The sequence below is a fragment of the Tasmannia lanceolata genome, unplaced genomic scaffold (assembly GCF_043159265.1).
Source record: "Tasmannia lanceolata isolate RefF3 unplaced genomic scaffold, GAP_Taslan_0.1 ptg000003l, whole genome shotgun sequence".
Lineage (NCBI taxonomy): Eukaryota > Viridiplantae > Streptophyta > Magnoliopsida > Canellales > Winteraceae > Tasmannia > Tasmannia lanceolata.
In genome coordinates this window covers 63,206,820-63,223,344 of record NW_027518680.1, presented here as the reverse complement: position 1 = coordinate 63,223,344, position 16,525 = coordinate 63,206,820, and the positions used below count along the sequence as shown (strand labels likewise).

At 38.8% G+C, this 16,525-nt stretch overlaps 2 protein-coding genes across 2 annotated transcripts; one reads left to right on the top strand and one right to left on the bottom strand.

Annotated features, from left to right (window-relative positions):
- Positions 1–5,667: 5,667 nt before the first annotated feature.
- On the bottom strand, positions 5,668–9,388 carry LOC143864368 (receptor kinase-like protein Xa21). Its single transcript, XM_077375300.1, has 2 exons — positions 6,642–9,388; positions 5,668–6,478 (listed from the first exon to the last, which is right to left on the bottom strand). The coding sequence occupies exons 1-2, from the start codon at positions 9,349–9,351 to the stop codon at positions 6,030–6,032; spliced, it is 3,159 nt and encodes a 1,052-aa protein (XP_077231415.1). The 5' UTR covers positions 9,352–9,388; the 3' UTR covers positions 5,668–6,029.
- A 4,638-nt stretch (positions 9,389–14,026) lies between these two features.
- Positions 14,027–15,841, top strand: LOC143870056 (putative pentatricopeptide repeat-containing protein At3g23330). Its single transcript, XM_077376564.1, has 5 exons — positions 14,027–14,354; positions 14,543–14,723; positions 14,807–15,025; positions 15,131–15,275; positions 15,413–15,841. Exons 1-5 carry the CDS (start codon positions 14,027–14,029, stop codon positions 15,839–15,841), a joined length of 1,302 nt encoding a protein of 433 aa, XP_077232679.1.
- The last annotated feature ends 684 nt before the right edge of the window (positions 15,842–16,525 follow it).

Below are 16,525 nucleotides of genomic sequence, written 5' to 3'. Positions count from 1 at the left end.
GTAAGTTGGGTGGGGGATTAGGAGAAGAAAACGTCAAAGGGGAGAAGACAAGAAGATTAGATTGGAAGAAGAAAAGTTGAAGATTGACTGTTATGTTTGGTTGCGTGGCATCCACGAGAAGATTAGCGGAAGATGTAGGGGTGCCATTACTAAAATGAAGGGTGGAAGAGAGAGAAAGAGAGAAAAGAAAAATAAGATAAGAACTTCTTGAGATCTTCCTACACAAATTTCACCAAATTTGGGGAGAAGATTATGGGGGGAAACATGTCCACGATGGAGGCGCCAGGTAGGATAAAAAGTAACAATGATGTCTAGAAGTTGTTTAGTGGTCAAAGGGCTAAATGCCAACCAAACATGCTTTTGAGAGATCTTCCAGCATTTGAAAGCCCTACAATCCCTCCAAAATAGGCAACCAAATAGAAGTGAGATTATATTTTCACTCCTACTGTATCATGTGCATGGTTTTAAATTTCGACCGAAATCCGAAATTTCGGATTTTGGTCGAGACCGACACAAAAGGGTTACAAAACAGAAATTTCAGAAATATAAACTCCATAGATAAGAGGGTTAGGATCATTCTATAGATATGATATAAACTCAATCTTCTCCACACAATACGTAGCAAGATAAATATAAACTCTTAATAGAATGTAGTCGTAACTCAGTCACTATTTGTAAAACGACGGCCCCGTCCCTTTAATAGCATGAGGTGTAAAATGGTGGGCACCAAATTGGGTTGAGATGGTGGGCCCACGCATCAAAACATATGGTGTAAAATGGTGGGCCACACCCATCATTGCACGAGGTGTAAAATAGTGGGCCCTACTATATGCATGGGTTTGGAGAGAGATGCCGGGCCAATCAAATTAAGTGTTAAATGGTGGCCGCCCCCACACAAGAAACACAAGGATATTTCTGTCAATAGACCTTATACATGACATTAAAATGGAATTGTCGTCTTGTCACATGGAATGTAATGGAAGAGAGGGATTCTTCTTGGGGTAGGCAAAGTGGTATAATAAAATTAAAAAATAATTAAAAAGGGGGCATGAGAATATGAAAACCCTTTGGTGTTTGGATTGTTGGAATCAAGAATCAGAATTGGCATCCTATTCTGATTCTCCTTGAAAACGGAATGAAAAAATTAGAACAAAAATTTTAATTAATAAGATTCTATTAAAAATTTCCCTACTTCCAAACAGCCCCAATGTGGTTAAATTCATCGAGGCAGATAATTCATGAGAATATGATCTTTGTTCCATCCTGAATGGTCTCTTGTTTATAAGAAATAAGGCTAAAAAAGCGAAAAGAAAAGTTTAGATTTTTTAAGTTGGTAAGTTGGGATTGAACCTCCGACCTCAAGGTTGAAGAAAAACCTTAACCAGTTGAGCACTAGGCTTGATTGATCAAGGAGAGGTCAACATCAAATTATATACTAGCAGTTTACAAGATAGTTTAGGGTTTTATTAGGAAGTGAAAGGATGGGTAGGTAAAACCCTCTTTCACCAAACTTTGGAAATTGATTTTAATTAGCCCCTTAAAAGGTAAGAGGGGGGCTTTCACTCATATATGAGGAATGCTAAATTGAAGTATGCTCTTGCAAAAACCCAGTCACGAGGACATCCTATTGGACCCATTGCACTCAACCGCATTAATCTTTCCTTCAGTTTCTGCATTTTTTCTATGCAGCTTTAAATGTGGTTGAGTGGTTTTGTCGGGGTCCCGGGGTGATCGTGGAACGTTTAAGACCTTATCTTGCATTTACTTTTCTGATAAAACAAACTGATAGTTGATATCCACACTCCCTTGTTTCAATAATGGCACTCCAATCTTTGCACATATGAATGACACCCACGCCCTACGTTTGCCTTACTCAAGAAGATTCCAGCTAGCATATGACCCAACATCCCTTTTTGTCTCCACCAATACCTTCCCTAAGTCAGAACCACACCCGAGGCATTAACCCAGAACCACACCCGACCTAAGTCAGGGTCTAAAAAAATAAACCCTGGTCCGCCCTCAGGGTTGGAAAATCCAGCCCTGACCCAGTTCGGGCTCAGGGCGGGTCAGGGCTGACAGGGCCAAACTTGCACCCCTAGTTGTAAGCCCTTACACCATATAATTTCTCAACATTAACACTTTGAAAACGGAATTCCATAAATTATATATAAAGAAAAAAGAGTTTTATACACACCCTTAACTGTGTTAAACTTTTTGTAGATAGACACGTGGTATAACTGGGAGGGCTGTTACAAACTTCCTAAAAATGTAGTGTCTTCCTAATGACTCCTTTTCCTCTCCCAATTTAGCCTATTGGTCATTGGTAGGATTTTATCCTAATCATCAGCCTAAGATTCCATAAATTTGAGTGATTTGGAATGTTGATAATTGCTAGGCAATTTTGGGGAAAGTCAATTCTCGGCTTAATTGTGCAAGAGAACAAACAATATTCTCAGTTTTTAACAGATTTTGTCTTATTCTTTTGATTCATCTGAGCTGGGTGTTATCTACTGCAAAAGTGAGCCGCAAATGTCTTTCCAAAAAATTCAATAGCAAATCCTATTGAGAATTGAAACAATAATGAGGGTAGCTCACATGCCAGCTAAATGGGCATCCTATTTGCATCCTAGATAGACGGACTCTGATTGTTTGATCTAGGCTGGACCAGAGGTTGTTCAATGGATCAACAGACCTCATAATGGGGCGACTCTTAGTTTTTTATTTTTTTATTTTATGAAATGGTGTTACTTTATCGAGTTCTTCATGAAAAATTTCTAAAGGATTTAGTAGCCGACCCCAACTAGTTTGGGACAACGGCTTAGTTGAGTTGAGTTGGTACTTTATTTAGGAAAAAAGAGTGCCAAAGATCAAGGCGGGTCATGGGCCTAGGAGTACAAAAGCCAAATAAACAGACATAATTTCTTAGAGAGGAAGAAATTCAAAAAATTATAGCTCGGCTCTAGTCATACTCCCATGAGCTAGACTACCCGCCTCACGGTTCCTAGGGCGACTGTTAGTAAAAAAATCCGAACATTGATAGTCAGGATCTATGTAACCTGGTTAGTCGGTTCGCTTCATTCCGGTTGAAGTCAGCATTTCAAAATTTTCATATAAACCCTATTTGAATTTTTGATTTAATTCACTGTTAATCAGCTGTATTTGATAATTCCAATCATCCCAATATATTATTAGAATTTTGAACTTATTTTCAAATAATTGAAGGAAAGAAATAAGAAGGAAAATATATTGTGAGTCATGACTTAGAATATTGTTTCAGTGCTCAAAATCTATCAAATAATAAAAAAGATACTAAATAATTGGAGGAAAGAAATAAGAAGGAACTGATAAGAATATTGTTTCAGTGTTCAAAATCTATCAAATAATCAAAAAATACTAAATAACCCATGACATTTATTATTTAAATTTTAAATTTATAAATATTTTAAATTTCAAAATATATAGGTAGCAAGATAAATATAAACTTTTAATAGAGTGCCAAAATTATATAGAAAATGTAACTTCAAACATAAGTCTTGCATGAACAGTTTTGATGGTGAAGATATTATATGGGTAGAATTTAGTCGTAACTCAATCACTATTTAGTAAATTAAGTTTCAAGAACATATACGTTTAAGGCTCTAATAATTAATGCTCCATAAATTTATAATCACTTACACATTATCGATGAGAGAAAGAACAGACATTGCTCCTTTACTGATAATTTATACTTTCTTATTTCCAATACTTAATAAATAAATTTAGCAATATAAGATATATGAAAGTCCTTTCTAAGGAAATATTATTCGAGGTACATACAAAGTAAACGTTAATATTCTTCAAAGTACGTACTATATGTAAGTGCATACTATATGTAGCTACGTAGGAAAAGTTCTTCAATCTCTTTAATAGAATGATGGGTTCCACCCTAATGCATAGGCTTGGGTAGAGATGGTAGCCACACCCCGTAAAAAAACCTGAGGTGTAAAATGGTGGGCCCACGCAATAAAACATATGGTGTAAAATGGTGGGCCACACCCATCATTGCACGAGGTGTGAAATAGTGGGCCCTATTATATGCATGGGTTTGGAGAGAGATGCCGGGCCAATCAAATTAAGTGTTAAATGGTGGCCGCCCCACCCATTCTATGCTCGGGTATAAAATGTTGGGAGCCACCCTATCAAAGCAAAACATGACTTTTATCGTTTTCCTTGTAAGTATCTCTAATGGTTCCTTTACCTCTTACGAGATAAAACAGTAGAAAAGTTAATATAAAATGCAAGAGTGGAGAGGCAGAAGAAACACAAGGATATTTCTGTCAATAGACCTTATACATGACATTAAAATGGAATTGTCGTCTTCTCACATGGAATGTAATGGAAGAGAGGGATTCTTCTTGGGGTAGGCAAAGTGGTATAATAAAATTAAAAAATAACTTAAAAGGGGGCATGAGAATATGAAAACCCTTTGGATTGGTGTTTGGATTGTTGGAATCAAGAATCAGAATTGGCATCCTATTCTGATTCTCCTTGAAAACGGAATGAAAAGATTAGAACAAAAATTTTAATTAATAAGTTTCTATTAAAAATTTCCCTACTTCCAAACAGCCCCAATGTGGTTGAATTAATCGAGGCAGATCATTGTCAAGATTAATTAAGATTGGTGACACACATGATCTTGGTTCCATCTTGAATGGTCTCTTGTTTATAAGAAATAAGGCTAAAAAAGAGAGTGGCGTGGACCCCATGAAGAGCCATTAAGCTAGGGTTTGCAAGGATGTCCTTCAGTTTAGCATTCCTCTATGTAGTATAGATTAGAACAACATAAAACAAATAAAGGGTTACACTTATTAAAAAAGAGAGTAGGGATGCCATTTCCCTTGAAAAATACCAAGGTGATGTTTGGCAGCCATGAAAATTTCTTCCATGGAATATTTGTGGGTCCAATTCTGAGAGAGGAGCTGAGAATGAAGGGCAGAAGGGAGGGGAGAGAGCATGAGAAATCTCTTAAGATCAATGCGTGTAAACAAACCCACAGTTTTGTCGGGCTCCCGGGGTGATCGTTGATATCCACACTCCCTTGTTTCAATAATGGCACTCCAATATTTACACATATGAATGAGACGCACGCCCTACGTTTGTGCCTTACTCAAGAAGATTCCCTCTAGCATGTGACCCAACATCCCTTTTTGTCTCCACCAATACCTTCCCTAACAACACAACAAACCCCTCTTTTGGACTCTTTCACCTCCTTTTTCCTTTTCTTATGGGTTGGTTCCTTATGTGTCCCACTTAAATAAAGTTTCATTAACAAATTGGAGCACTGTTTCATTAAAAAATTATTTCCATATGTTGATCCTAACCCTCCGATATGTAGAGGGACTGTTTGATCCTAATCCTCTACAGATCTGAGGGTTAAGAACAACCTATATATGGAAAGGATTTTTGGGGCACAACCTATTTAGGCTATGGCCCATCCAATGGACGGTTTGGATCATCCTATGGTGCAGGCCAGACCTTACTTTTAATAAAGTGAAGAATGCGATCATCAAAATACAGTAGTGCTGATAACATTTCCCAAAATCAATCATAACTTAAGCGTACTTTTTTGAAATGAGGCCCTCGGTACGAAGAATAAAGACTGATATTATTAAAATTTTATTTTACAGAATAAACCTAAATTAACATTGAACTAAACAATCAACGAAGCTAAATCCACTGAAGTACTACAATGAGGAAAGACCCACTATGCCAAGTGATGGACTTTATAGCATTCTCAAAAGGGAAATGATATTTCAACCCCCTTCAGCAGCATTGTTTGTTTGTCTATTTCCTCAATATCACTTTATTTTCAAGAACAAACAAAGAAGTTAGCTGGAATTTTCAAGAGAATACAAACAAATGAAGGTGAAAATCAACATAAATGCATGGCATAAACACCCTCACATTAAAGTTGCATATCTCATGATGAGGGTATGAGAAAATGTTTCCAACGATTCTTGTCATTGAACCATTCAACTTCAATCAATACCTTAGTTGTTGCTAAGATACGATGAACCCTCACGTAAAGTTGGCATCCTATTTTTCCTGTCTCGATGGATGCCAATTCCATGATATAATTTTTTGATCTCATGCAATTCTGTGACAACATTACCCATCTGCATTCGATCTCTTGGGGATTCTGCACAACAAGAGATACCGATTCTGAACATTGAGACCACACAGTCATGGATTCTATTTTTCATAATGGTATGATTTTCATTGTTATTATTGTTGACAACTTGGACTTCTTCTGAGATCAATTGTGGGTCTGTAATCTCGATCACTCGATCTGGCAGTGCCGTCTTAGCGAACTGGTCGAGAGTTAGGCCATCTGTAAACAAGTTATTGGTAGGAGCTTTTCCTGTGAACATCTCCAGCAACAAGATTCCATAACTGTACACGTCTCCATGCGTAGATCTCTTTCCACCCATACCATACTCTTTCCATTTAAACATGAATACAAAAATCAAAGCTTTGATCTTGTTAGAAAGAAACTATGAGATGTTGCCAAATAAAACTTCATCTTGTAATCAAGCTAATGAAAATAATAAAATCTTATAAGATAATAATAAAGAATAAAAAATAATGATAAAGTCATTTACCTGGAGCAACATATCCAATAGATCCCTTTATTGTCAGCGAGCTACTTTGATTGTTAGAGTGATTTGCAGTGTCTTCAAAAATAAACCTTGCTAACCCAAAATCCCCCACATGGGCATTCATGTCATCATCAAGAAGAACATTGCTCGGTTTTAAATCACCATGAACAAGTGGTGTTTGTCCATGGTGATGAAGATAATCCAATGCACAGGCCACATCAATGGCTACATTTAGCCTTTGAATAAGGCTCAAGTTCACCAATGGATGTTGCCCATCCCCACTTTGATGCAACCACATCTCTAAACTCCCATTAGGCATGTACTCAAAAACCAAAGCTTTAAAATCATTGCCTTGGTAATCAATACTTGAGCAAGAAGTTAAGATCCTAATGACATTCCGATGCCGAATGTTTCTCAAGGCTTCACATTCGGTGTTGAAGCTCTTAGTGGCCCCGTGTTGTTGAAGGTTGAGTACCTTCACTGCAACAACCGTTTCGTTCTGGTCTAAAAATCCTTTATAAACATAACCATAACTTCCAGCACCAATCAAATTTTCCAAAGAGAACCCATTAGTTGCTCTAAGTAACTCCGCATAGGAAAGCTTTAAGCATGGATCCACCGAAGGTGACATTACTAAAGGGTTCTTCCCCGACTTTCTTTTCCAATAGAAGGTAATATAGAAAAAGGATAATATAATAAGAAATAAAACCACACTTGCTATTGAAATTATTACTAGTAGAGAATGAGATTTTCCACGTTTGTTATAAATGTGGAGAGGGCACGCTGGCAACTGTAGTTCTAGGATACCCCCACAAAGCTTGTTGTTTCCGTGAACTGAAATCGCACTTGCATTTTGAAAAATCCCTTCCTTTGGTACTTCACCCTCAAGATCATTAAAAGATAGATTTAGATACTCGAGGCCGCGAAACTTTTCCAGGTATTCTGGAATCTTTCCAGACAAGTTATTGTGTGAAAGATCTAGCTCTCGAATACCTTTTAAACTGCCCAATGATGACGGAATGGTTCCTTGAAAGAGGTTATGATCCATATAAAGGTATTCCAAACTAAGACAATTGCCTAACGTGTCTGGAATTTCTCCAGACAAACTGTTGCCAGACATGTACAATCTCCCAAGTTGTTTTAAGTTTCCTACTTCTGAAGCAAGGGGCCCGGTTAAAGAATTATATGATAATCCAAGGTACATTGATAGAGAGGAAAGCTTAAGAATTTGGTTGGGTATGGTACCAGTCAGGCTGTTATGATGAAGATATATGGATTCCAAATTTCCACAATTTTCAAGACTTGGTGGAATGTGTCCTTGTAATTTATTTGTAGATAGATCGAGTGTTAACAAATGAGTTATGTTACCGAGGGAAGATGGAATTTGCCCGAACAATCCATTTCTGTTTAAGGTCAATAATTGCAGCTTGTTAAGCTTTCCAAGTCCAACAGGAATAGTACCTGTGAGAAAATTATTCTCCATGCCTAGTGTCTTTAAACCTACAAGATTTTCAATACCTGAAGGGATGCTCCCAAATATCTGGTTTCTTCCTAAAGTCAGTTTTGTCAGTTGAGTTGAGAGATTAGCTATAGAGTCGGGCAGTGCACCACTTAAGTAATTGCTGTCCAGAAATAACTTTTGTAGACCAGAGCAATTGGTTAAAGAAGTGAGAAAAATCATGTCGTTGGATTTGCCTCTGCTTCCTAGCTTATTACTTCCGAAGCTAAGACGATAGAGATCTTGAAGGCTTCCCAAATTCATAGGTAGAAGTCCACTAAAGCTATTATAACCAAAATCAAGGTCTAAAAGGCGTGATGCATTAGAAAAAGAGACTGGAATGAGTCCTGTGAATAGATTCACACCCGTGAGAAGCAATTGTAAATTAGGGAGAGAGAGGCCCAGGTCGGGTGGAAGGCTTCCATGCAACTGATTTTCTGCCAGTGAGAGAGTAGAAATAGACGAGAGATTGTAAATTGGTTGAGGTATCATACCTGACAAATTATTTACACTGAGTTGAAGGAAATCTAAGCTGGTTAGTCGTCCGAGCTCATACGGGATGCTTCCTTCCAAACTATTATATCCTAGATCTAAATAGATGAGAGATGAAAGGTTCCCAAGGGAAGTTGGGATGTTTCCCATGAGATTATTTTTCCAAAGGTCTAAGTAAGCGAGCTGAGAGAACGAGTGGAACTTGTAGGGAACCCCCCCAACAAAATTATTGTAACTTAAATTCATAGACGTGAGTTTTGGGCAATGGGGAGTCAGATTGGCTGGTATTTCTCCTTCATATGAATTGAGGCTCAGATTGAGAGAACGCAAACGGAATAGACCACTCATGTCTGGAGGGAGTTGGCCAGAGAATCCGTTGTTTGCGAGGTTGATTTCATGGAGGAAGGTGAGATTTGCTATGTGAGGGGACATGGGTCCGACCAAGCCTTGATCGCCAAGTTTCAAGGCAATGACCCTTTGAGGATGGCGACGACCGCATGTGACTCCCAGCCATTGGCAGAAATGGAGAGAATTGTTCCATGAGTTTAAAGCCCCATTAGGGTCTTGGGTTATTTCATGTTTGAAGGCAAGCAAAGCTAGTCGATCGGTTTCGTTTCCTAGAGTGAGAGATTCTACAGATAAGAAGAGGAGACAGAGGAGGAAGACATGGAAGAGAAACGATGAAGGCAATAACCTACAACTCAGTTTACTTGGAAGCTCCATGGAAAGGGAAGAGAAACTCTAAAACCCTAAGAAAACAAGCCTGGGTTGAAGATGCAGAATCACCTTCAAACCCTTCTATTTATAGGGGGAGAGAGAGAGAGAGAGAGAGAGAGAGAGAGAGATCTGACTGGTCGATAGAAAGATAAGACTAGATGGGCATTAATATTGGACTTCTACCGTTTAATCTTTGTCATTAATATTGGACTTCTACCGATTTTTCATTTTTGTCAAAGATGGCATAAGTGGGGCCCCACGTTAGGCCTTCTACTTTAAGTGGGGCCCCACGACGTTTACTTGACTTTGGTTGCCATGTCTCCTCACGTTAGGATTAGCCGACCCCAACTAGTTTGAGTTAAGTTGTATGGCATAAATGATTCTTCCATGATCATTGATTTAGTTTAGGAAAGACAAATTGAAGTTTGGAAATTTAGGGAAAGGGGTAGAAAACTAGAAATATCATTTCCCTTGTATCATTTGCAATCCATGTTCTTACTAGTGCATTTATGACTCCTCTTTACACTAAAGGAGCTGTCCCAAGTAATAAAATGGGCAAATATATCATACCCCCTATTGGAGCTATTGGAGCTATTAAAATTCATCAAGTTTAAAGGACCAAAAATTATAGCATGCATATACCACAATAGTCCAAAGATACTAAACTGAGTTTTTATAGGCTCTGCCCTGTGGGCGTATGAATTCTAGTATTTATCCAAACGTACAAAGGCCCATGTCATAGGATGATCTAAACCGTTCATTTGTTACGCTGCAATGCAAATAGGTTGTACACCGTAAGAGAAGAAAGAGGCCGTAGAATAGAAAGCTTATTCTTACAAGTTGATTCAGTGAACGTGAAGGTATGAAGAAACCTGTGAATTGTGAACACTTCTTGAGGCTTAGATTTATCAACATTTAAAACCTACTAAATGGACGGCTATGATTATCCCTTCGGTGCATTTTTGTAGCTCCGCAATACGCTCATACATCAATGCTTGGAGTCACCCTATCTCCGCAATACTTGACTTCCGCTGCCGTATGCACGAGGGATGGTTTGGAATGGATGTTGTCTTTCCGCAGAAAAAGACAAAAGAGATTTACCTCCAAGAACACTTTGTGACCATACACTAATTAGTCAAGTCAATGTCTATAGTTGAAAGTATGAGTATCATTATCAAAACAAATAGGCTCTGGCCCGTTTATTATACGTTTAGGAGAAATTATATGATGCCCGACCGTCAAAATGTAAAAGACGGAAGGAGACAAAACCTGCTGCCTTAGTTTTTAAACCAAGGAAAAGTAAAAAACGGTGCTCTCCCTTAGATTAAAAATCAAGGGAGAGAGGGTTTGTCTCTCTCCGCTCTACATTTAGAAAGAGTAAAATTACTTATGCTTGAGAATGGTTGGTGGTGTTCAAGGATCCGAATTGAATTTGGGCACAACAGTTGGACTGTAAATGTGTCCATTGGATCCACTTCCTAAGGTCTGAAATTATTTTGGATCTTGACGGGTAGTTAGTAACAAAATCCGATGGAGATCATCTATCCAAATGCAGGACACCATCGTATGAAAATACCCTTCATATTCTTGTTCATATTTATGGAGATCATCTATCCAAATCAGTGGGACCCACCGTTTCATCTGCCCATAAGTTGATGATTATTGGACATTGGATAATTAAACTAATAAAAAAGCACAGGAGATGATTGACCCTCTCACTTCGACCCCACACTTTCACTTACAAGTTACAACCCAAAAGCGGGAAAATCTAAAAGATGCACACTATCTGTTCGAGAGAATGCCCGAACGAAAAGCAGTCTCCTAGTCTCCTATTATTGCTGCAAATACTCGTTGTGGGAATTTCTTTCATGCCTTTTATATGTTTAAGGAGATGATGGACGAGGGTTTGATTCCCAACGAATTCACTTTGGGCAGCCTTCTTAAGGCGATCTCTGGTCTAGGTGATGTATGGGTTGCAAAAAGCTCCATGGTTGGTCTGTAAGGACTGGTTTTGCATTAGTTGTTGGTGTGCGGACTTCCCTCATAACCATGTACTCAGAATGCGAAATCTTGGATGATGCTCGGAGGATTTTCTGCGAGGTCCCTCTTCCTTTGCATGAGGACATTCAGACATGGAATTCGATCATATCCGCTAATGTTTCAAATGGGAATTAGAGTGAAGGCTTTCATTTGTTTTTAGACATGCTCTGCATAGGACTTGTTCGTCCAACATAATTCCTTATGCTAGCATGCTCAATGCTTGTACTTCTGTTGGAGCAGAAGAGTATGGGAGGATAATACATGGAAAAAACGTCACAGATGGGCTGTTCAACAGGACTACTATGGGGATTTCTCTCGTTACATTTTATTATAAGTGTAGTGTTATTGGTGAAGCCTAATCTCAGTCTAATCTGGAAAGTACTGTACATCTTTATCTGTAGAAGTGCAGATATCAGTCTTCAAGTGGAAGATTGTTATTTTTATACAAGGAGTAGTTTTGTACTTTCGTGAATTAGGTATTTTTTCTTTATTGTAACGCGTTTCTGAACGCCATATAAAAGGGATGTGATATCAGGAGACCCGATTGTGAGAGAGGCGTGAGGGTTTGTAATCTCTTCTTCAGAACAGTGGAATCGTTGGCTTGTCGCTCTGCCGTGGACGTAGCCCATACCAAACTGGTTGGGTGAACCACGTAAATCTGTGTGTGAATCTTTCGTTTATCTTTGCATCGTTATTCTGCTTCGTTGTTAATTCCTAACATCTAGGAATTTAAAAGATGCAAACAGAATGTTCGAGATGATATCCCCAAAGAATGTAGTTTCATTGAATACAGTTGTCGGAAGTGCTTAGCACTATGATAACGAAGGCTGAAGAAAAAGGGTATATCAGAGGATTGAAGCCTTGTCATGCTTCTAAACCGGTCAGCCATTTACAGTTTGCAGATGACACGCTGCCATTTATAGAGGAAGATGGGCGATCGGTAGCAAACTTTAAAAGACTATTCCGATGGTTCGAAATTACATCCGGATTAAAAATTAATTTTTCTGAAAGTGTCATGGCTGGGATCAATGTTCAACACAAGCCTGTCATGCTGTGAGCATTGGATGCAAAATGGAAAAGTTACTGATTACATATTTGGGACTCCCGCTTGGCTATGGAATTCCATCAGCTACTCAATGGGATCCGGTAGTTGAGAGAATCGAAAGGAAGCTGGCCATATGGAAGAAAAAATACATCTCTCTTAGTGGAAGAATTACATTGATAACTTCCCTTGCAAATATGCCGGTATATTTCATGACCTTGTACAAAATCCCGTCGAAGATCGCTTCAAAGAATCGAAAAACTACAAAGAGATTTCCTTTGGATGGGGATGGAAAACTAAAGAAATCTAGGCACTTGATCAATTGGAAGAAGGTATCAAAATTGAAGAAACAAGGAGGACTGGGGATTGGGAAAATTAGAACTTAGAATAAGGCATTATTGGCGAAGTGGTTGTGGCGGTATGGAGCGGAAAAGGGGACTCTTTGGCACAATGTTATAGGGGGAAAATATGGGAAAGAATGGGGTACATGAAATGCTAAAAATCTTACGGCCGGAAAAGGGTGGGGAGCGTGGAAGTTTATCTGCGCCTCTCGGGATCAATTTGAGCAATTCGTGCGCTTCAAGGTGGGAAATGGGGAAGAGGTAAGATTCTGGATTTATCTATGGGTGGGAGAGAACCCGATGTATTGTTTATTTCCTGACATTTTTAGGCTTGCCACCAGCAGTGAGTCCAAAATCTCAGACTCTCTAATTAGGGGGTCAGAGCATGGAAGGGGTTTTTGGGATATTCGGCTACTCAGGGCTCTTAAAGATGATGAAATTGTGAGCTTCACAGCGCAATTACAGCTTGTAAATTCTTGTCATTGGTCGATTTTTGTCATGGATGAAAGAATTTGGACACCTGATCCGGACGGGAGTTTCTCCGTTAGATCTTTCTTTTCGGCCTTGTGCAGTGGGAATAGGAAGGCTAAGTGTCAGGCGAGAGTTTGGAAGACTTGGGCACCTCCAAGAGTGGCGGTATTCGCTTGGACCGTCAGTCATAAAAGGCTTTCGCTTGGACCATCAGTCATAAAAGCATAAATACATGTGATAGACTAAAGAGAAGGAAATTTCAGATGGCAAGCCGGTGTGTTCTATACAAGAAAGCGGAGGAAACTATTGATCATTTACTTCTACATTGTCCGTTAACATATCAAATTTGGATGAATTTTCTTAGATCCTTTGATGTGTCATGGGCTTTTACAAGGCATTAGAAGGACCTTATTGAACTGGCGTGGTGGTACATTTGGAGATATTGGGCAAGCGATGTGGAAACTCCTTACTTGTGTCATCATCTGGAACGTATGGAACAAAAGAAACAACCGGATATAAAGAAAGGAGGTTGAATTGGGTCATCTTACAGATTAAAATTAAATTAATTTCATGGATCAAAGATAGAATGAGAATTAATTATGGAATCGAGGATATATTAATTGGAATACTATTATTTGGGAGCAGATGATCAAGGAAAAAGTTACCCCAAAATGGCAACCTCCGCCGATTGGCTGGTTCAAGCTAAACTTCGACGGAAGCTCCATCAGAAAATCCCGGAAAAGCAGGGATCGGTGGAGTCATTCGCGATAACAATGAGACGATACTGATGTCGTTCTCAGGACCGGCAGGCATCTGTTATGCTAATGAAGCTGAGGTACCAGCGCTGTTATTTGGGTTTAAATGGTTCGCTAATAGCAAGCTCGGACCGCTAATTGTAGAAGGTGATTCCTCAAACACCATTGCTTGGGCAACCAAAAACTCAAACAGACCCTGGAGATTGCATAACTTCGTGACTGAAATTAGGGATTTGGTGAGTGTCATAATGCCAACAATCAAACATCGGAGGAGATCGACTAACGAGGTCGTTGATCAGCTGGCAAAGGATGGTGTTCTGCGTGAATTCATGTCCATTTTTATAGCGCCCGAGATGGAGGGTATTGCAAAGAATATGTTGAAGTGTTATCATTTTCTGATGATCTCTAAGCTGGGGGTGTAACTAATGTATGTGGGGACAACTTGTCCCCCTTTCATCTTCTCTTGGTAATAAAAGTCAATTTAAAAAAAAAAAAAAAAAATTTGTCGCAGGATATGAACAGAATTTGTTGCAGCAAAATTGCCATAGATTTATTCCGTGGACTAGTCATGTCAGAATCATGTGTAATGCCAATCCTCATAACATTTCCCAGCATCCTGAGCGCTATATCTGCCGCCTCAGCTCTAAAGCATGGTCAAGAAGTCCATGTGCAGATGATCAAGTCGGGACTTGAAGATGAGATGGGCATATCCAATTCTCTTATTACAATGTATGATAAGTGCTGAAAAGCAGGAAGATCAACCTTATTATTTGAGAGCTTAATGCTATCTTAGCAATGTACTCAAAATGCAGTTGGCTGACCGATGCAAAGAAAATCATCAAAGCGATGAGCAAGAGAGATTTCTACACGTGGAATGTGTTGATGAATGGGTATTCCATCAGTGGCCATTATTATGACACCATCATTCTCTTTCTAGATATGCTTGAGCAAGGAATGCATTTCCATCAGTTGGCTTTCTCGTTTCTTCTTACAACTTGCAGCAGATTGGCTTCCTTGCAGTTCAGCAAACAGTTTCATGCTTTCACCATAAAATAGCAGTTTCAGATTCCTAATCAGCAAACTCATGTGTTGTCAATAAATAATGCTTTGGTATCCATATATTCAAAATGTGGTAGCATCATCAATGCGATTAGTGTATTTGAAAGGATGGAAAGAAGAGATGTTTTTTCATGGCCTGGCATGATTACTGGGTTTGGACATGATTATGAATCAGTCAATCTCTTTGAGAGGATGAAAGCAGAAGGTGTCAAACCAAATTCCGTAACCTTTCTCGGATTGCTTACTGCTTGTGCTCATGCAGGCCTAGTCAAAGAAGGAACCCTCATTTTTCAGCTCCATGAGCATTGAGCAATGAGCACTATGCTTGCATGGTTGGTATGTTCGGGCATTCCTGTCAGTTTGGAAGAGCTGAAAAGTTGGTTGAGACTAGCATTGCTCTTATTGGGACTAAGTGGAACTTTTGCTTGAGCTTGTGGAGGGTGTTACTCGGGGTGTGCTATGCACATAAGCAACTCGAACTTGGTGTGCTTGCTGCAACAAGAATTCTTGAGATGGAACCTGAAGATGAGCATACTCACATTCTTCTAGCTAATCTATATGCTGCCTTTGGTATGTGGGATGATGCAGTAAGAGTGAGGAGGCTGATGAAAGATAGAGGGTTAAAGAGGGACGTTGGGTTCAGCTGGATTGACATTGGAAGCCGAAGGAACATTTTCATAGCAGGAGATGTTACTCAACAAAATAGGGAGGCGATATATGAGAAGCGGGCAGTTCATGACGTTGATGAGTCGCAAAAGGAAGCAATCATTTCTTATTACTGTGAGTAGCTGGCTGTAGCATTAGGCGTTTTCATTTTTTTGGGCAAGAAATGTGTAGATTACTGGTAAAAGCAATACCAAATCCAAATGAATTTATAGGGCAGGAAGAAGAAAGAAGATGTACTATGACAGTTACAAGAATCACCAATCTATTGATAGACAAAAATCAGATATATAATCTTATGGGCTCCATTAATATTGGCCTTATGAGATATTTCTTGGGTGTAAAACCTGTTGATGTCTAGAAATTCGATCTAGTGCCCAACTCACATTGTTGAGGTTCATGGTGATAGAAATGGAGGATATTGACACCAAATAGAATAGCTACATCTTCGTGTCATGGAAGCGAGATGCATTTCTAGTTTCCATTGGTGTTAATGTGTGCCAGAGCGGAAAGAAAAGGCTCCGAGGAAGGCGGAAAGCTGGAAGGATCGGGGGATTTTTTTTTAATAGTTAAATATTTAAGAAATCTAAAAAATAAAAAATTACTAAAAAATATAAGAAATAATTATATGAACAAAATATTAAAAAACACTTTTTATTAAAAAATCCAACATTTACTTAAAGGAAAATCACTATTTGTTGAATGCCTGTATTGACCAGTCTGTTGACGAGTGCCTGACAAGATGAAAAAATTTTAGAAACCAAATTATGAGTTTTTTTTACCGGGCTTTTTATTTTTAATAATGTTTG